The sequence below is a fragment of the Gavia stellata genome, chromosome 8 (genome assembly GCF_030936135.1).
Source record: "Gavia stellata isolate bGavSte3 chromosome 8, bGavSte3.hap2, whole genome shotgun sequence".
NCBI lineage: Eukaryota > Metazoa > Chordata > Aves > Gaviiformes > Gaviidae > Gavia > Gavia stellata.
Window position 1 is genome coordinate 42,049,740 of NC_082601.1, and position 21,593 is coordinate 42,071,332.

Below are 21,593 nucleotides of genomic sequence, written 5' to 3' on the forward strand. Positions count from 1 at the left end.
CAAACATGGGGCAGTTGCATACAGACAACATCACGTATCAGAACTAAAATAAATTTCTTGTGTGAATTAGCATTTCCTCAAGAGAAGCCCAGTTCTTACAGCACACATGTAATGTTATGAAAATGGTACTTCTATATTCACAAACCACAGTTAGGGGAAAAAACTAGACACATGTTAGACAAAACAACTACAATGGTGGTACCTCTGTCGAGACGTACTAAACTAACAGAGAACGTCGGGCCGCTCACTAGCGGGATGAATTAAAGACCTGCTTTGGAGATCCAGATAAAAAGAGCGGAGGCGCAGCCTTCAGCCAAGTTCTATTCCTGATCCTATTATTTCAGGGAGATGTGGAATATTGAGTGCTTGTGAAGACCAAAGAGCTGGAACCGACACTAAGAACCCAAGCGGGGGTCGGCAGCTGCCCGGGTCCCTTCTCTCTGGGGACCTCAAGCACGGCCCGGGGGCAGAACCGGGCTTGCCTGCCTTTGGGGGTAAGCGTATTTCGGGCATCCTGCTGTGGCTCATGCCGGACTTCAGATAATGACAAATCACGTTCAGGGTTTCTGGCATGACCGAGCCTAAGCCGGGATTAGCAAATTTGGCCTGCCTAAGGAGTTGGGTTGCATTTCGGCTCCCCTCCTGGAAGCCAAAGCGCTCTTATCTCCCCACCTAAGCCACAAAGGCCCCAAGGCTTCCATGCTCGGCATCACCCAACTGCCTCACATCTGAACTTACCGGACTGAGATAAAACACATCTACTGACACGCACTAAACTTCTTTCTTCACCCCCTTTTTTTCAACTGGAATCATTTCCAATTTGAACCCTATTTGCCAGCTACGCTTACTTCAAAACTCGTTGTACAATCAAAACCAACACCTTTAAAGACGTGATAGGTGAGTGAACAACTCTGACTTGTTCTCCAAACAAGCTCTCTAAGCAAATAAGTCAGCACACACAGGCTAACGCTGATCCTCAAATATATGCACAAAAATTGCTAGCCTTAGGGAAACAACAAGCTGGCTTAGACCCCCCCCATTCCCCCAGCCCAACCATTGAAGCAGGTTTCAAATGAAGATCGCTCAACAGTTCAGCTATGTGCAATATTTAAGCATGTTCAAACACATTTCATGTTTAATAAAAGACATAAGAACAGGGGGTTTTGTTTGCGGTTGTTTTGTTGTTGGTTTTATGTTGGCTTTTTGTTTGGTTTTTTGTATTATTATTATTTTCTTTGTAAACCTACCCTATTATGAACAGCTTAGCAGTACCAAACATGCAACAATTAAGACTGTCACATTTCTGGTTGTTTAATTGCACAGAAGGAGTAGAAAAGCTATGTACAGATTTCCATTCTCTTGCTCACAAACAGGATTTCAATTTTACCTTCAAAGATCAAGTGGCAGATAAATATGTATCATTAGTGAACTTGAAAAGAATAATGAAAACCAAGCAGAAAACTTTTAAAGGCAACTAGTCTCAGCTCTCAAGAACTGAATGTCTATTAACCAGATCATTATGTCTATATATCGTCAATTAATTGTATATGCTTCACAATGAAGTGTCAAATAAGATTAATTACTTAATGTACAGCCCTCCAGAGAGGCTCTTTAAAACTGTAAGTAACAATGGAAATGCAGTATATATGTGATGGAAGAGTGAAAGTTCTGTGTAATTGCCATTTCCTTTTTTTAAACACTGAAAGTTCACGCAGCTAATTATAAAATACCATGAACTGAACACATTTAAGAGCCAACTCATTATTCCCTCTTATCAACAGGACGCCTTTCAAGTCTCACTGTATCTTCAAACCGTCCTCAGAGGCATAAAGAAGGTACAGACAAGGTGAAATAAAAAGCTTAAGCAGAGAATTGGAGGGGAAAAAAATAAACCATGGATGTAGCATTAAAATCAATATACACAGATCATAACTGTGAGCATGAAGAGATTTGTTCTTGAGAGCCACTCGATGGTCACTGAAGATTTTGTCTGCAGGAGCAGCTTTGAGAAGCGTACTATATTTAACAAATACAGCATAAAGTTATCCAACAGATCTCTTCCTATACGAACCCACACTAAGTGACCAGCTTGTATATCTATTCCTTGCCTTCCCCAAAACCACTGTGCGTGGAGCTCGGTATCATGATAATGTATTTTTATTTCCAGTACTAAATTCAAATCACAGAATCACTAAGGTTGGAAAAGACCTGTAAGATCATCAAGTCCAACCATCAACCCAACCCCACCATGCCCATTAAACCATGTCCCACAGTGCCACGTCCACACGTTCCTTGAACACCTCCAGGGATGGTGACTCCACCACCTCCCTGAGCAGCCTCTTCCAGTGCTTCACCACTCTCTCAGCAAAGAAATTTTTCCTAATATCCAGCCTGAACCTCCCCTGGCGCAACTTGAGGCCATTTCCTCTTGTCCTGTCGCTTGTCACTTGGGAGAAGAGACCAACACCCACCTCACCACAACCCCCTTTCAGGCAGTTGTAGAGAGCGATGAGGTCTCCCCTCAGCCTCCTCTCCTTCAGACTGAACAACCCCAGCTCCCTCAGCCGCTCCTCAGCAGACTTGTGCTCCAGACCCCTCACCAGCTCCGTCGCCCTTCTCTGGACACGCTCCGGCACCTCAATGTCCTTCTCATAGTGAGGGGCCCAAAACTGAACACAGGATTCGAGGTGCATCTTGACATGTTGTACCACTTCACCACGGTCTGTCACACTGGAAGAGCAGTGCTGCAGTCAACCAGTGTACAGTCAATTTAAATTTATTTAAGTGGCTTCTTTACCCTTAAAAGCTGAGTGTGCTCGTTATCTGGAACATGCACTAGTTCCTTGCACATCCTCATAAATTCATTTATTTTTCTTTGGGTTCAGGTATTCATGATAAATAGTTTAAATCTAATAATCCCCCCCCCAACCAAAATGTTTAAAAGAACGCCCTGCATTTCCAATCTGCAATAAGCATTTCAAATCAAATCTGAAGATCCAGAAATGTAACAGCAGACTCACGCTCATCCCTCAAATAAGAGTTATTTTATGCAAATTTGAGATCAAAGCAGGATGCATCCCTATTAACTTCTGTTTCTACACCATTAAAGAGCCCTTACCACGAGCACATCATAACGTTAGGTACTACACAGGACAGATTGAGAAAATCTACCTCAATAACAAGAATTTACACAAACAAAAGGATAAACACTGAAGAATATACAGACTTCTGCCAGCGTACGAAACCAAGGCTACGTGGTTGTCCTGCAGATATCCATGGTCATAAGATTAAGGCAAACAATAGACTGATTCTGCTTTTGACTTGATGAGCCCTGACATGACCCATCTCCAGGCCGGGCACATAAAAGCAGCGCAAGGGCACTGATTTTGGGATGGTTCGGCTTGGACAGAGCTGCACTAGTGAATTTTTTTTAAAAATACATCTTTGGACTTTGGAAAGCATCACAGGGCCACTGGGAAAGAAGAATTAGACAGGTTAACCAGTCTGAATACTGAACTACCGCTACCTGTCAAAGTCAAGAAGTCTCCCACGCCTACAAAATACCACTGTATTTTTCTAAATATCTGTATGGAGCCACAAGACACCGTCTAAGCTGACGACACTGAAAACAAAGAAATGACCTTTTTAATTTCAAGAATGAGCTCAAAAAACCACAGCACTAGTCCCAAGGGAGGTAGCTAGCTTTGTTCCGCTCCCATCAGGATTATGACACGTGCAGCTTTTTAATGAGGGAATTTCTCAACTCCCGTATGTACCTGCCAAAAGGAGGTCACTGAAAGAGAGCGAGTGGCAGCCTGGGCCACGGCGCCGAAGGACGGAGCGATCGCTCCTGCTATGTCCTAACAGGCACGGCAAAGCACAAAGAGGCTAGATTGCAAGGCGTGCGATCAACAGCTGAACTACATTTACTTGCAGCTCCAACCCCATCTCTAGAGTCGTAGAAAAGACATGCCAGTGAATACCTAAATAACTCTCTACAGCCAGACAGATGGAGCTGGAAACTGTTTTCATGAAATATCACAGCAATTTTCTAAAAACAAATCATTGAAACTGTGTGGAAGCTTTAATTTGGGAGGATTTTAGTATGTGGTTTATTTATTTTCTCTATAACACTGTATTTATAAATCGCTGCGTTATTCCCAGTTTTCCAGGGCAAGATCATTACCAATTCACCCGGACTCATTTTCAGACACGTACAAAATTCTGCATAGGAAGGCAAATAGTACTCCTGCATACGACCCACACGCAATACCCACCAGAAGATGCAGAGCAGTGTGTCTGATGCAACACATAAACCCACCCAGTCTCTTACATGCAGATTCCTACTATAAAACGCTCCAGATAAAAACACAGCTTTGATCAATCTAAAGCTAAATAAATTCTGTGCGTCAGCGATTTCAACCACGGCTAAAGACCCAGCACAAGTCAGAATATCAGGCTGAGGGAATCAGCAAAAGCTTCCTAATCTCATTTCTATGCACGTCATTCTACAAGGGTTAGTGCTTTGAATCAGCAGCAGTAAGAAACTGCCCTTCAGTAAAAATTGATACTAATTTTAAATACCGCACGCATTTGCAATCAAAGGCGCTCTATATTGCGAAAGCTTTATATGAGATAGGGAATTCCACGGATGAAGGTTTTCATGCGGCTACGAAAGCCCGTCCGCCTCTTCCTCGAGCTGATAGCTGTTTCACTGCATAATTGCTCACCGAAGCAACCGCTGATTTCCATGCTGTGTCCCCAGGCTCGACTGCACTCGCCAGGCTCTTTATTCAAGCAAATTGCCACGGGGATGAAGTTATTTGGCCATATGAGAGAGATAAATTCGGGGGCCTGGCAACATGACAAACCCACGCAGCAGCTGAATGTCCACCACAAGCATGGGGGCAGGAGAGGCGAGACGGAAGGTAAGACTGAAGCAGCCGTAAAAGCCTCTATTTTGTATTCCAAACGACACATGCGTTTTGAACACGGTGGTTGGTTGTCTCACAAACGCAGGTTCTCTCTCCTTTTTTTCTTAAGATGGAAAAGACAAGAATCTGGCTCCTCTTCAGGGAAACATGTTAAAAAGCCATTTATTCCCTCCGTTCATACATGCATCATTTCAGGACAAAATATATGAAAACTGTTGATTAAGGTCGGGAAAAAAAAGAGATGCTTGCAAGATCTTCTGCAACCACGCAGAAGCGCCAAAGAAGAATGACTGCAACAGCCCAGTAGACCAACGCCAGCGTTGCAGCTCAACGTGACCCAAAATTTTCATTTATATAAACTATACTTTCAACTTTTTTCTCAGCGTTTCCCAATAAAGCATAGGATTACACAAGAAGCATTAAAACTAAATTTTTACGACATGAAGTTGTGCTTAGTGCTTGATGTCAGTTCATATTGGCATTAGCAGCAGAGAAGCTATCACAAGCTATCATTCAGCCGCACGGGAAGTTAGCTTTTGGGTATTTCCTTAATGCAAATATTGTGCTAGCCAACACTTCAGAAACAAAATGTGGTTGAGCTGGGTTAAGCGTAAAACCACAGAAGTGCAAAGATTGGGGAACCATCGCTCTCGCACAAGACTATAGCCGCAAGCGGATGAACTGCACCAGCTTCCCAGCAAAGTACCTGGGTTAAAAAAGAAATAAACCAACAAAAAAACCCACCCAAACCCACCAACAAAGCAACCTTGACTGAGCCTTTCAAACCCCACCATCTGGCTTCTCTCGACAGGTAGGTTTTGATGTATTTTGGGAAATAGATGGATTAAATCATGGGCTAGAATATTAAATTTCTCCTTGAAGTATCAAGCCATACCCAATTAAAGCAAGGTACCCACAGGCACCACGTATGATGTAATATAAGTTCACTACATAAAAACTGGCAAGGAAGCACTAATATATGATCTTGTAATTCCATGAAAAGAAGGTTTACTGCTGGAATTTTAATAGCAGCTGCAATGACATGTAACAAATTAGTTTTGAGATACACTCATCAACATGCTTGGAGTGCCAGACCCAATGGGTCCACAAAACCTGGTGGTGATCTGAATGGAGAGCAACTGAATTTTAAGTTTGTAAGTGTTTAGGAAAATATAGTTTACACTTAAAAAAAGCATTAACTACTCAAGTGGCATAGAATCAGAGACCATAATTAACGTTTAGCTAGAAAATGGGATGGAGGAGGTTCATCTTGAGGCTATACCAAGGCAGCTATGCCGAATGACATTTCTGCAAAGGCATTGACCTCCTTGGTATAAACTCACTGAACAGATAGCGTGGTGCAGTCCTGAACTGCCTGACCGGGACTGCAAACTAAGCAAATAAGGAGCAGGGTGACATCCTGCTGCAACCCACTCTTGGCTCAACACCAGCCAAGGAGAATGAAATGCACAGCAGTTGCTTCCAGGAACTTTAAACAGGTGCCAGCGCCTAGAGAAAACAAAAAATCTGCCATGCTTCACAGACGAGTCTGCAAAGAGCATTTATTTGAGCCAACCACACGTTATTATTACACACAAATGCAGTTATTAGAAATTCGGGTGCACGGAATACTTCCACAGCAGATTCTCTATTAAAAGAACCTGGTGAAAAGGAGAAACCAGAAGCACAGTAAATAGGCTGGGATTCCCATTAAGTGTTGTATTTCAGACAGAAGGAGAAGAAAATGATGGATTAACCACCAAGATAAAGGTGTAAGAAAAGAGCCAGCCTCTGAGCAATGAAGTTTCCTTCACTACATAGAGACAGAACTTGGAGACGAGTAGTGCATCTTATATTTTCACTATAAAGCTTCTGACAATCAGGGGAATAGCTCCTGTAAGCCAATTAGAGAAGCCCAGTCCTAATAAAATGACTGTAATGTAGGTACAGAAGCAGAGGTAAGCCACACTTCACAGAATCACGGAATCATTAAGGTTGGAAAAGACCTGTAAGATCATCAAGTCCAACCACCAACCCAACCCCACCATGCCCATTAAACCATGTCCCACAGTGCCACGGCCACGCGTTCCTTGAACACCTCCAGGGATGGTGACTCCACCACCTCCCTGGGCAGCCTCTTCCAACGCTTTACCACTCTCTCAGGAAAGACATTTTTCCTAATATCCAGCCTGAACCTCCCCTGGTGCAACTTGAGGCCATTTCCTCTTGTCCTGTCACTTGTCACTTGGGAGAAGAGACCAACACCCACCTCACCACAACCCCCTTTCAGGTAGTTGTAGAGAGCGATGAGGTCTCCCCTCAGCCTCCTCTTCTCCAGGCTAAACAACCCCAGCTCCCTCAGCCGCTCCTCATCAGACTTGTGCTCCAGACCCCTCACCAGCTTCGTCGCCCTTCTCTGGACACGCTCCAGTACCTCAATGTCCTTCTTGGAGTGAGGGGCCCAAAACTGAACACAGGATTCAACGTGTGGCCTCAGCGGCACTGAGTACAGGGGCACGATCCCTTCCCTACTCCCGCTGGCCACACCATTTCTGATACAGGCCAGGATGCCGTTGGCCTTCTTGGCCACCTGGGCACACTGCTGGCTCGTATTCAGTTGGCTGTCAACCAGCACCCCCAGGTCCTTTTCTGCCGGGCAGCTTTCCAGCCACTCGTCCCCAAGCCTGCAGCGTTGCCTGGGGTTGTTGTGACCCAAGTGCAGGACCCGGCACTTGGCCTTGTTGAACCTCATACAATTGGCCTCAGCCCATCGATCCAGCCTGTCCAGATCCCTCTGCAGAGCCTTCCTACCCTCAAGCAGATCAACACTCCCACCCAACTTGGTGTCATCTGCAAACTTGCTGAGGGAGCACTCAATCCCCTCATCCAGATTGTCGATAAACATAATAAATAAGACCGGCCCCAAAACTGAGCCCTGGGGGACACCACTTGTGACCGGCTGCCAACTGGATTTAACTCCATTTACCACTTGGTACTCATCAAATGACTCATCTTTAAAAAAGTATGATACCAGTACAAGTTTCTGCAGGAGTTTCAAGCCTCATAGCAGTGTTTTATTAGTAATCTAGAAGATGGAAGTAACAGGCTATTTAATTTCTAGATAATGAAGCAGGAGGGACTGCAATTATATTAGAAAATTGGATTGTACTTCAACGTGACCATAACAAGTTAAAAAAAATATGAGTGGAAACACCAAAAGCAGCATCCTCAGGACAAATAGAAAGTCCTTCACCCAAGCAGGAGCAACCAGCTGCAGAGAGATGGACAGGACGGCAAAGCACCAGCCCTGCGGCCGAGGAGCTGTGAATCCCTGTGGAGTGCAGACAAGTGGATAGCTTGTCCTAGCCCTCGTGGCGCCAGCGGCTTACAAACCCCCGGTATGTATTGCTCTGGGCAGCGCATTACACGGAAGATAAGGACCAAATGAAAAGAGCTCACAAGCACTTGCAAAAAAAAAAATAAATAAATAAATCTGCCTAGAAAATATAGTGAAAGAAAAATAAGCATATGAATTGTGGTTATTTAAGAGAACGGAGCAAGAAGAGATGAGAAGCGAGGATTCTTACTAAGAAATAATGTACTGATCCCATTTTAGGGCAAGGGGAAGACCTTTACCATTTTTTCAGTTCCTATTTTAGTGTGATCCCAGGTAAACAGGCAAAAGTATCCAGTGGAAATCGAGATACAAAGCTCTACTCAGGAGTCACCACAATTCTAAGTCTAAGCCTTGGGATCTCCAGTCCAACAGCAAAGCCGAGAAGCAGAATGGGATTCCGGAAAGCACACGCTGCCAACGTGCATTTCAGAATGGGCTGCCCTTAAAGCATTTAAAATCTTGTACCATTTCACCCTCCTGGCTGGAAGCATCCCCATACCTCAGGGCATCTCATTTACAACACAATCACTATCTGATTAGCTGTTTGACAAAGGAGAGAATCTACTCAATTATTAAACTTCTCTGGTTTAGCGACTAGTACTTGATCTCCCTTTTCTGCAGAAGCCATACAGGTAAGGCCTCTCTCAAAGACAACTTCAAAAAATGCGTTTGGGTAATACTGAAGTATACAACACAGCAGAAAGAGTACCATACAGGCTTAACGTTTAGCATTATAGACAAAGCTATTCATATTTAAAGCAGCACACTGATTCTTAGCAAGTCCACCTGAATTACGCCTGTCATTTTACACCTGCCTGCAAGAATCTGTGGTTGTCTTTCCTCCTAAGAAAGGCATAACACCAACCTATACGTGATTTTTAAATACAATAAATAGGTTTGAGAGTTTAATACTCTTCAAGGTTCTAACGTGAATTTGCAAAATCCTGAAACACCTTCTGCCAAGTGATAAAGCACCTGTGACCTGCAGGTAAGCGCTCACGTCTCCAAAATGACCCCACGAACAAGGTTCTAGACACCCCTCAATTCACCACGATGAAGTAACGCATCTTCATCTGACATCTACTGCATATAAACCTACAGAACTATTGGCGCTGAGCAAATAAAAGCTGAATACATTACAGGTTGTGAGTATGCCCTTTTTCAGAGTTCATTCACGTGAAAAAATATTTCTGACAATTTCAAGGGGAGGAAAATAACCAGCAGGAACCTGCGAGGAACCTCCTCCTCCGACAGCCACCCGGATCCCTTGCATTCATCCCGACGTCCCGAGCGCCCGGAGCCCCTTACAGCCACACCGACCGCAGGCCTGCCTCCGCGCGCTGAATCCTGCGACTGCGACCTGAAAGGGTTTTAAGATTCCTGGGCTTCTGCTTTTGTTCCTCGTACTGAGCGTTCTCGCCAGCACCACCACCTCTTCACCTCGTGCGGCTTTATTTACATTTCATCGGGGCGCAACTATGAACGTCAGATCTTCCAGCTTAATCAGCCAGGAAAACTCTTCAGATGAACGTGCTCAAGTATTTTCAAAGCTATGCCTTATTAAGGATTCAAATGGAAGAGAAACAACGGTATTTGTACGTTTGTAGGGGTGTGACCAGTACCCCCTGCTCCTGAACCTTGGTCAGCGTAACCAACACCATTTTATAAGGCAAACGGCCCTATATATAACGCTGGCGTCATCCCGCCAAGGAGCCCTAAAAGAACCTGTCTGACCCCATAGTGTCAGGTGACGGGGCCAACAATTAAATTACTGGTTCCATTTCTACTAATAAGCTAGGAAATCAGGCATATAAGATAGCTTTTTTTTATTACTACTTGTTTTTTTGCTTTTTTGGGTTTTTTTTTTTATGGACAGCAGGTGCAGACAGCCGCTTACACACGTCACACCCACTAATTGTATATATGCCCCAAGTCCAATTTTAAAAGCTTATTTTTATCAAGCCAGCTGGAGACAAACAAAAACCAAAGAGCAGTAATCAACTTCTTTGGGCAGGGTGTGCTACTACTTTAGTACACTCCTACCTGTTTCCATCACCAGTCCTTCCAAGTTTAAAAAGCTTACACCCCCAAACACCACTTCCCAAACAAAGTTCCGTACAAAGTCAGCCCCGTGACTGAAAATACCATAGCTCTTTTTTACTGCAGCTCCTTAAAAATTGGTTTATCACACACTTCATCTTCCAGACACCAACTCGTTCAGCCAAATGTTCACCCAGCCTCTACCTTTCAATCCAACGTATAAATCATCTCCTGCCAACACCTGCACAAAATTTCTCCGAGTTCAACTTTACAAGCTTCCAACAAAGTTTCACAGATCTTAATGCACCTGCTAACAAACCCTAAACTACGTAACCAAGAGAAGCCAAAAACTTAACTCTTGTAAGCACAGACGCAGAGATTTCAGGCTTATTTTTTTTTAAAGATCCCTTTTTATACTTAGTTTATAGTCGGCTCCTATAATATCTGTCCTTACATCACAGTATTACATTACAAATAGTAACCCTGAAGTTAAAATTGGACTTCAGCTAGCTGTGATTATACTATAATCTGCCTGAACACACACACAAAAAAAAATCATACTGAGATCTGCTAAGGAAACCGAGACAAAGCAACTACCATATTCTCTTTTATTATTATTTTTTTAAAAATTACCTCCCAAAATATTCCAATTCAAATATGAGAAGAGAAGGGTCATTACCTAATAGCATACTATATCTTAAGGGGTAGGAAAATCCATTTTCCGTTTGTATTCTGTATTTCACTGAAAACCTTTCACATCAGTATCACTCAGAACCAGGGAGGAGTGGGAGGGAGAAAAGAGAAAGACATCACTTAGCCAAGATCTAATCCTGCCATCCTGCGAGGTGGAAGGCCCTTGTCATACCTAAAACATGTAGAAAACCTAGTGATAGCCTGCTACAGCAGCAAATTAAAAAAATCTGTTGAGAATTAAACATATTGTGAATAAAATCAGCTAACTACTATGCCCTACCTTCTGATACAACCCTCCAAAACAACGTAAGATTAAATGGAAAGGGAAAAAAACCCACCACCAATAAGAAAATCAAATACAAGTTGAAAAAAACCTCACGTTTAAAGAACACTTTTAAATTCTGCTTTACGATGGAGAGCTAAACACTGGGCTATGACTTAGAAATACAACCAGAAGTAATATTTGAGAAAGAAAGCGGAAGGCAGGCCCTTCTTCCAGCAAGAGAAACTCCAAACTGGCTTCTGACTCAACAGCAGCAGAAGGCAAAGACCACTGGAGACATAAGGGTCCCTTTTATTATTATTAAGAGCCTAAAGTTGTAGTAGCGGCTATAAATCCGAATTACAGCTTCTACCTGGGACGCAACCTTCAGAGGAGCCTGTTACGAGAAGGGCGCAAATCCTACAGACGTTAAGTCACCAAAACCCTTGAGTATTCAAGGTGCAACACGTCAGAGACACCTTAAAGATCGGTCAACCCTCAAGGCACACAACCTAAAAGGGAAACCCCTTCTAGGAAACTGCTTCTTCAGCACCTTCTCCCCAGGAAAAGAGCAAATACTTAACTTCTTTTAATTAAAATAGTTCCTTATTTGTGCAACACTTCAAACAGCAGCCAACTTGACGGCTGGAACAGAGAGGTTTTCAAAGAATTCGCTAACCCACACAGCCAGTCTCAGGGGGACGAGGAGAGGGAAGGGCTGGAGAAGGGAGATGGCAGAATACATAAACACGCTCTTTTATGCTAAGCCTGAAAGGCTCCAAAAGCCCAAGGGAGCCAACTGCAGCAATACTTCAAAATGATCAAAAAAAGACAAGTGTTATCTTATATCTGGATGTCAGCATGAAATGCCAAATAAAAATAATCAGCTGATAGTATTATAACGAAATAGAAGACAAAGAAAGGAGATAATGTTGAAACACGTGTCTAAAGTCATCATTGTCTCCTGCACACAACACAGCGTTTGTCTGCGGTTTTACGGACAATAAAAGTACTCCGATAGCTTCTGCTGCCCCACAAAGTGCTGCGTAAAGCTTGCGAACCATCGCACCGAGGATCTGAATTCGACATTTTCATTCGGGATTCAATTCGCCATTCAAAAATTTCAGCTTCCCTATGTTTGGTGGCCGAAGCACTGTAACGGATGCAATGTCCAGCTCCTTGAAAGGAACCGGACATGAAGGTTAACGTTGGCTTTTTTGAACTCATACGCACTTGGAATTCTTCTAAAATCTCCCCGTATAAGCCATGTGTCAATTTTTACATGTATGATGATGATTTTATGGAATTCTAAGAAACCATGAGTGAAAAAGCGTGAAAGTCTATCTTTAAAGAAAAGCATGTAAGTACATATTCAGAGGACAAATTTCTCTGCTATTCATTTACACGTCAGCCGGCTTGCTCACCAAGAACAGAACACTCAGATTGGTCTGGGACAGTTCCTCTCCTTTTACTCATAAAAGATAAAATTTGATCGTTTAGTAAATATGGCCTCCAGATTCCTACATATTTGAAGAAAATTAACTAGATAAAAATAGCTAATGGTTTCTGTGAAGTCATTTGCAACCTTAGGAACCTAATTGGTTCACAGAAGGAAGAATTACATTTTTAGCCTGCACATGAATCACGGAGAGAAGGGGACAAGAATTACTATCTTACAGAAGGAAAAGGTCGCCCAATTCTGGTGCCGCTCCCATGTTCCAGTCAACCTGAAACACCAAACTGTGATCCCCATCTCGCTGTTCAATCTCCCAGCACATCCAGGTATAAAGAACGTCACAATGTGGTATTCCTTTCCTGCCTTGCTTGTCTGAACGCTTAATTTAACATAACGCAAGTAAAGAAGAATCACATTTGTCTTTTTTTTTTGTTTTAGAACAAGCTCTACTCTTGGTTTCATCTCAGAGCCCATCAACTGAAGCAGTAGACCTTCTCCAGGAATGAAGCCAACCGGAAGGTTATCTAGGTTAAGAGATTATGCTTGAACTTTTTGTATACGTTATTTTGTAAGAGTCCATGGCCAGACAAAAGTCTCGTGAGGGAATGCTGAACAAACACAGCTGAAATTTTAAAGGAGCCTTTCTCAATCCTCTTTGCGTAATGACGCTCTGCTGAAGTAGCATGATAGGGAAATAGTTACTAGATAGAAATTGAAAAACATGGACATCCATCCGCCAATATAAACTTTCTACATGTTTTGGTAACAGGCTAGTCATTTACTTTCACAGTAATCTCATTACATTCCTTCTTCTTTAAAGGGAAGGCTGAAGGTGACACTTTGTTAGTATTTAAATAATAAACATTAAGTTTTAGGACCATGCCTGTTACTCAGATGATGCACTGTTCATGGCAGGTACTGAAAAAGTTAATCAGTGGAGACTGCTATAGTACAAAATTATTTTTGGTTTATTTATAATAAAAATATTATAATATATTTATATATTTAGTTATTATTATTATTATTATTATTATTATTATTATTATTATTATTATTTCTTCTTCTTCTTTGGAAAGAAAGCAAATGATCACAGCTTTCTGGAAAGCACATTAAGGCTTTACTCCGAACATATTTAATGTATCCCTTAACGCATAAGAGACCTCCAACTGAAATTAAGCGGCACTTGAAATTTGATGCATCTTACCCTTCAGGGACAGACTAAGGGCTCTAGTGCGGTGCTACTCCGCTCAGCTCGTAGCTCGCCTGGGACGCAGCGGAGGCTGTGCTAACAAAACCTAGGTGCTAGACAAATAACGGGCCTCGCTCGCGCTACAGCGTGGTGACGGTCACAATACGCCAACTGGAGTAAAACACCCAAGGCAATCGCTTTCCACCCATTCTACCCATGAGAAAAAGAACTAAAACAGGCTACAGTTCCAAAAACGAAATGGGAAAGAAGAAATCAAAAGGCAATTGAATAACCTTATATCATATAAGGAATAAAAAAAACGTAATAGAGAGGTAAAAAAAGATAAGTATTAGCAGCTAAAATAACCCTCTGTAAGAGATCCCAATGCCTGTCTTTGTACTGTGTACTACAAGAGAAGCCTAAGGATCGTCAGCCTAGAAGGTGGGAAAATCAACAGCATTGCAAAGATTCACAACCTACATTTTCATTTATATTACATTCCTAAGTTCCTCCACACACATACGTGAACTCTCTACCAACTGCAACAGCTACTTGTTCGCTCAAGTCGGGGCACTGGACTGCCTTTATGTTTTTGAGAGCAAAAAACTATCTTACTCTTCCAGGAAAAAAGAAATCCTAAATATACCCCAATGTTTAGTGATTAACCTACTTAAAACATTTGCACCTCATTTTAATGTCAATGTAGAGCAGACTGCCACTAGATAATCATCAATTCTCTGAAAATTAGCAGCAAAAAAAGGTTATTTCCAGTTTCAGGAAAGAAGTTGCGCTTTAAGTTACTTGAAAGCCAGTCTCGTAAGCATGCACTACACTGGAGACCTGCGCCCTTAAAACTTCAGAATCACAGAATCACTACGGTTGGAAAAGACCTGTAAGATCATCAAAGCCCAACCATCAACCCAACCCCACCATGCCCACTAAACCATGTCCCACAGAGCCACGTCCACACGTTCCTTGAACACCTCCAGGGATGGTGACTCCACCACCTCCCTGGGCAGCCTCTTCCAATGCTTTACCACTCTCTCAGGAAAGACATTTTTCCTAATATCCAGCCTGAACCTCCCCTGGCGCAACTTGAGGCCATTTCCTCTAGTCCTGTCACTTGTCACTTGGGAGAAGAGACCAACACCCACCTCACCACAACCCCCTTTCAGGTAACTGTAGAGAGCGATGAGGTCTCCCCTCAGCCTCCTCTTCTCCAGACTGAACAACCCCAGTTCCCTCAGCCGCTCCTCATCAGACTTGTGCTCCAGACCCCTCACCAGCTCCGTCGCCCTTCTCTGGACACGCTCCAGCACCTCAATGTCCTTCTTGTAGTGAGGGGCCCAAAACCAAACACAGGATTCGAGGTGCAGCCTCACCAGTGCCAAGTACAGGGACACGATGTTATTCAGTTACCAAAGATACAGCTGAACCAGTTGCTACACCTCCTGCACCATGCTTCTCCCTTCCCTTCGGCTGTACCGTACAGCCACAGGAGCCACTACTTTAATTCTGTTTCCTCGGCAGGGAACCTCCTTCCTTCTTAAGCCTCACCTCAACTATTCGACATCTTCAAATTTAAGGGGATTTTGTTAACGTGACCTCCGTCTCCTTCTTAGTTTTCTTGAACAAAAGATCTGGTTTTCTTGAACAGAACTTGGGCAGATTTAGCAGTTCATGTTCACATCGGTTGGCTGTTCTAGCATCTCACTTTTCCGTGGCTGTGGGGTGGGAGAGAAAAAACCCTCCTTTTTCCTCATCCCAGCTGAGACACCTTGGACCACAACTTATCTGCTTGGGTTTTTTTTTCATTAGGCTCACTGGAAAAAAAACACTGAAATAATCATGACATGAATTAGGGTGTTCACAGACATACCGGAGACGTGCAAAAGACTAAGTCATGTTTCACCCCTCCGTGGCTTTTTGGAAACCAAACCCCAAACAGTAACAGAATACTCCTGACACTCACTATTCCTGTAAACTTCAATTCACCCTGGTCTGCGAAGTACTCGGTCTCAAATTCCATGCACACCACATTTTGTTTTGTTGCTACAGGTAGAAATTAAATTTTAGACAGGTGAAAAAAGATCCCAGGTCGCACACATCTTACTTGTTGTTTCAGCTGTGTAAAAAACCCAGCACACTCTTTAGCAGCAGTTTTTCTTCCAGTCACTTAGTTTCTTACTAAAATACCCTATTTCCCATCACTTCCTTGATGTATCGTTACAGAAAAAAATTGCACGTCTCCGACTACTGAAATTCCCCCTTGTTACAGGGTAAGACATCATTCCTTTTCTTACATCAAAATACCTCTGATTTAAAAACATGTCACACGGGAGTATAGCTGTGTGCATGTTAAATATGCAACGGAAGAGTCTAAAAGCCAATTTTCTTCCCAAGATAAACCTATTCTTTGAGGAAACAAAGGTTTTCATGTTACAATCACACTAGAGACTAAAATTAATTCTGAACAGAACTAAAAGTTGGGGCAGACAATGAGGAAACTGCTTTCCTCTTCAATGTGATACTATTCCTCCCCTTGGTGGGGAGGTGGTGCCAGGCAGGAAAAGGAGTATCTCATCTTAAAGAAGAGAGCTGAAGGAAACGTGAAACCATCTTTATATACTTAAGATTCTTTTACTGGAATGCTGAAGCCACCTTAAAGGCCTACAGGAGATCTGGCACTTGTCTAATTCAGGGCAGGTTTCATGGTAATTGTAGCAATTTAGAAGGCAAAGGATAGCAGAAACAGCGGTCCCCGGTCATAATCACCATCTTCACGTGAAGTCTGCATCCATCATTTTACCAATTAGATACTAATTATATGATGCCTGATAAATTTTGCTGGTAGTAAGCTATTCAAAGTCAGTAAACTTCGCTTTTTCTTCAACACTTAAGCAGCTGACACCTTAACGCCTGACATGCGTATTATTCTTTATTCAATTTAACAATCCGGCACATTTAAAAGACCTCAGAAAAGGAAGAGAGGAAGATCCACGTTGCTCTCCAACATAAAGGCTTACACCTAGCCTTGATTTATCAACAGCTATGTGATTTTTACATTCCGCACGGGAACAAGTCCTGCACCGCAATGCAACAGAGCTGTCTGCACTGCTGCTGTATTTTCTATAGGACAGCAGCGTATGGACTTAGCTTGGACCAGAAAGAAAGAAAACACTAACAAATCATTAGTACAGATGTTTACTAAGGACAGTTTCTATGGGTTGAATTTCCTTTAATACTAAGTCGATTAGAAATCTTGACCCTATCCTTTCCAAGGTGAATTACAGCTCTTAATTATTCCAGTTTTTCTACTGCTAATGAAATGGAATGGTGTCATTAGTGAGGCTTGTCAGCTACATTTATGTGCAAAGAAATGATTTGACACTGCTTTTGTAATCTAATCCTTTCAGGAAAAACAGTCTGAACGTCACTCAAGCACTGTAAATAAAAATCCTTGAAGACAAAGAGGACAGATGGCAACACTCTCAAGGAACACCATCTAAAATATTCATCGTTTCGGAGGAGAGGACTGTTAACCCTCTGAACAAGCAATACATTTGAATCTTGGCAAGAAAGAAAACCCAAAATATTTTCTGCTCATGAAATGAGGAAAGAGATCTGTAGAGATACTCCTTGTTGTATTCAGCGGCTCTACCTACTCCATAACCGTTTCTCGCTATCGGCATCCAGAAACAGCAGGCATCAATGCGATCTACGGGCAGTTTTGTTGGAAGGCTCAATTATCACCCCATCAGTCCTAGCTACAAAGCAGCAAAAACATTTAAGGCAAGCTTATAAACTGGGAGACCTCACTGTTACTGCAATTACACGAGAAAAAGCCTTGTCCATCCCTCCCTTTCCCTCTCCTCCCGTTTTAACTACAATTAGAGACTGTTAAAATGTCAAGTACTATGCTTAATAGCGTCTTTTGGTAAGAGTTAATTTGAAACAAATGTTATCATAGATGCATGAAGCTACAAACTATTGCTGAAACGACAACTACAGCAAGAGACAAAAACAGTGAGATGTACTAAAGACTTGAAATCAAAAGGAAACAAATCAAAATGATACACAGAACAAGGGGAAAACGCTATAGTACAGAAACTGCCGTCTGTCTCTTCACAACAAGAGCTGCCATGAAGACAATGTATAGTTACCTGCATCCATATCTGCAAAGAATGGAACAGCCAGTAAGGAAAAGAAGGAACCAGAAATTCAGTGTCTCAGAGTTGGATTTAAAAGTTCATAAGGAGAATAGATAAAAAAACCAAAAAAGTATTTAGTGTAAGATACACCTCTATAAGGTACTATGATATTTTTGATTTCAAGTTATAAACTTGGATTAATGTTAAACACTACAACGTTTTCAGGTATAAATTAATTTTCTATGGCATAATAACATTTAAAAAAAAAACTTCAAGATTTAATATATTAAACAAGGAACAATTTACATCTTTAGTTTAGGCTTGTGAAGTTCTTCATTCTCCCCACATCACAAACCGAAGGGCCCGATTCTGCAGAGATCCAGTCCAAGATACAGTAATTGTGGCTTTCAACAGCCCAGCTGAAAGCAGCAGCACTACTGAGGGCAGCCAGCTCTTCTCAATACAGGACTAGAAGTTTCCCATACGGACACATACTGGATGCCAAAGTAGTTACGGATGCTAAGTAGTTCTGAAAAAGCTACAGCTATACACATTGTATATATACTTATCTCCGTCTGGAGAACGTTAAAGGAAAAATCTCCGTGAACATTGAAATAGCAAATGGGATTCTTTACTGATTCATTTCTGCGTGATTAAAAATGAATAGAGGTGTAGTTCGTGGGGAAAAAGAAAATTAGTGAAATTTGCATATCCGCATACCTTCAGGTGATTCCTCTTGGACATACGTGCCAGTCAGATACCGGTGTACGAGTGCAGACTTGCCACTCGCTAGGTTACCCACGATCCCCTAGAAAAAAAAGGAAAGATGTTCAGCTAAAATTAATCCCCATAAAACCCAGTACATTCAAGCAAAATCTTAACGCAGAAATAACTTCTCTGCACTTGAGAAGGCCAACACAATAAAAAAGCTCCAAAATATGCCAACAGATAAAGTATCTGCCAAAAAGCTAAGGCTACAGCGGAGCATATACACGACAAAACATATAAACCAAAACCAGTTTATTATTTATTATTCATCTCGCCACTAATGCTAAGGGTGAACATGGGGCAATATATAGACTTGAGGGAAGAAGCCTGAAGCTCAGAGCAAGCTTGTCACCTCTTTACTGAAAAATATAAACACATCACTGAACTCTCATACTGGAAAATATCTCTGTAGGCTACCCAGCACGTGACTCACAGTGACTCGCTACTTCAGCACACCCGTGATATATACGGCTAGAGACAGACAGATCTCGGCATGTCCACCAAGACTTGTTGAAGTCCCTTGCTTTACCAACACGTTTACAACTCAAACCGCCCGCGCCCAACCCTGGCAGCATTGGGAACATCTGACAATCAAATAGAAGTACTCAATCTTAAAGCACACGGGATTTTTCCGTTAAGCTGGTTTGCTGGCATTTTGTTTTTAAAAACCCAGGCAGAAGTAGAATGTAGCCCAACACCAAAACAGTTTTCTTCCCAGCGGTGCTCAAATGCCAAAGACTCAGAGATTCGCTCTTTTTGTTGCTTTAAAAGGGCTGCGAGGGAGTTACGAAGCCTGCCTGCATTACTCCCACAATACCAAACAAGCCATCCCTTTCAAGCTGTAGCCTTGCGTTGCTGGCCAATACAAGTCCTGCCAATTTGTCCCCGGGCCTGACCATCAACCAAAAGCAGACTGACAGATGCAGCAAGCGAGATCCAAGCCTGGCTGCCTGCCCTACTCGCCATGGTCCAGGGGACAGGAGGGTTTGGAGAATGTACCTTCTCAATGTTTCAAATAAATGTCTTGGTTTTTTCCTTGCTGAGTTGCCATCTGCTTATTCAGATCTCCTGGTTCAACACAACTCTGAGGACATTGTGCATACTCAGCTTTTGGGGGAGGAGATGGGAACTTACTTTGTCCTTTAAACAAACCTAAGCCTACTCTCAGAATCACTAAGGTTGGAAAAGACCTGTAAGATCGATCATCAAGTCCAACCACCAACCCAACCCCACCATGCCCACTAAACCATGTCCCACAGTGCCACGGCCACATGTTCCTTGGACACCTCCAGGGATGGTGACTCCACCACCTCCCTGGGCAGCCTCTTCCAGTGCTTCACCACTCTCTCGGGAAAGACATTTTTCCTAATATCCAGTCTAAACCTGTTCTTACATGTTTATCTTGACCCTAACCAAACGGTTCAGAACATAAGATCCCTGGAGAGGGGATGAACTCTGCTGATCTGCTGGAGTTTGCCAAATTGACAGAGGTAGCACAAACAAATTACACATTAATACACATTCTCTACTCCATTTTCATAATCCTAATTGGTGAGAAACTATCCTCCTTATCAAAAATTCCTTAAAACAACACAGTGGTGTCACCTTAAACTAACCCAATGACAGTTTTAGAGTCCGGGGTTGGAGGCGAGTAGTGGGGGGCCGCAAAACAATCATTTATTCTTTACAACCACGAGCAACCTTCAATTAAGACAAGGATAACAGTGCTGCAAAGGATGCCTGCTTTCTCTCTACAGCTCAGAAAAAGCAGCAACTCAGGCAGCGAGCAAATGGAAGGCAGTCTCGCATCACGCTTCGGCCCCTATGATAGCATAAGCTTTAAGCGTGATGAACAACATGGGCTACAGCGGATGGAAAAAAAAACAAACAAGAACCCCAAAACAAATTCCAAAAGTAATAGCAAACAAGAAAAAAACCCATGACCTAACTTGGGGATGCAAGGGGCAGAAAAGGCAAGGAAAAGAAGAGACACCAGATCCCATGCTGGCCTAATGCTACAGGATGCTTCACCCTCTCTTTGGTTCAGGTTAGAGGGAAGAACTTGAAAAGCCAAAAAACAGTTTGTAATTTAAAAAAAAAAAAAGACAAGAAAAAATATAAAACAAGCAGCCCACTATAAGCATAGCTGCCATCGAAGAGCAGTCCCACACAAATAAAAAGGAAGCCACAGCCCAAGTGCTTAGACAACACACATCTGTTTATTGGGCTTTGAGCTGACTTTGCAGAGCGTTTAAACTAGCGTACCGTACTGGAAGCTTTTAATCTAACTTACACCTAAGAGAAATTACAGGCCATACTAGTATGCAGAGAGACGTCTACTTCTACTAGCGAGTGCAAGATACGTGACAGAGGCAAATGCCACTTGCGTTCTCAGACCCCACTTCCATGGACAACGCTCTCGGGAAACACACTGCAGAGCTTCATTCAGGTCTGGCTGAGACAAAACTATTAATGAGATCTGTTTTTCCCTTCAAGACTAACAAGCTTCACTTGGAATGCTAAAAAAAAAAAAAAGTTACAGAAGATACCCTTTAACCCATGTTAAAAACGTATTTTTGCAACTTCACATAAAAGAAAAACCAACCGATAACCTTTTTAGGGAGAAGGGTAACTTCTACAGGTGCCTGACTTCATCTGCCTGATAAACCTCATCACACAGGATGCTAAACACCCCCATGATAA

The 21,593-nt window shown here is 42.5% G+C and overlaps 1 protein-coding gene across 2 annotated transcripts in view; it reads right to left on the minus strand.

Annotated features, from left to right (window-relative positions):
- Window positions 1-21,593, minus strand: part of AGAP1 (ArfGAP with GTPase domain, ankyrin repeat and PH domain 1) — a 391,933-nt gene that overhangs the window by 242,751 nt on the left and 127,589 nt on the right. For both annotated transcript variants that reach the window (XM_059820051.1, XM_059820050.1), the window contains exon 3: window positions 18,843-18,930. In XM_059820051.1, the coding sequence (XP_059676034.1) occupies window positions 18,843-18,930 (88 nt within the window). The remainder of the gene's footprint in view (window positions 1-18,842; window positions 18,931-21,593) is intronic.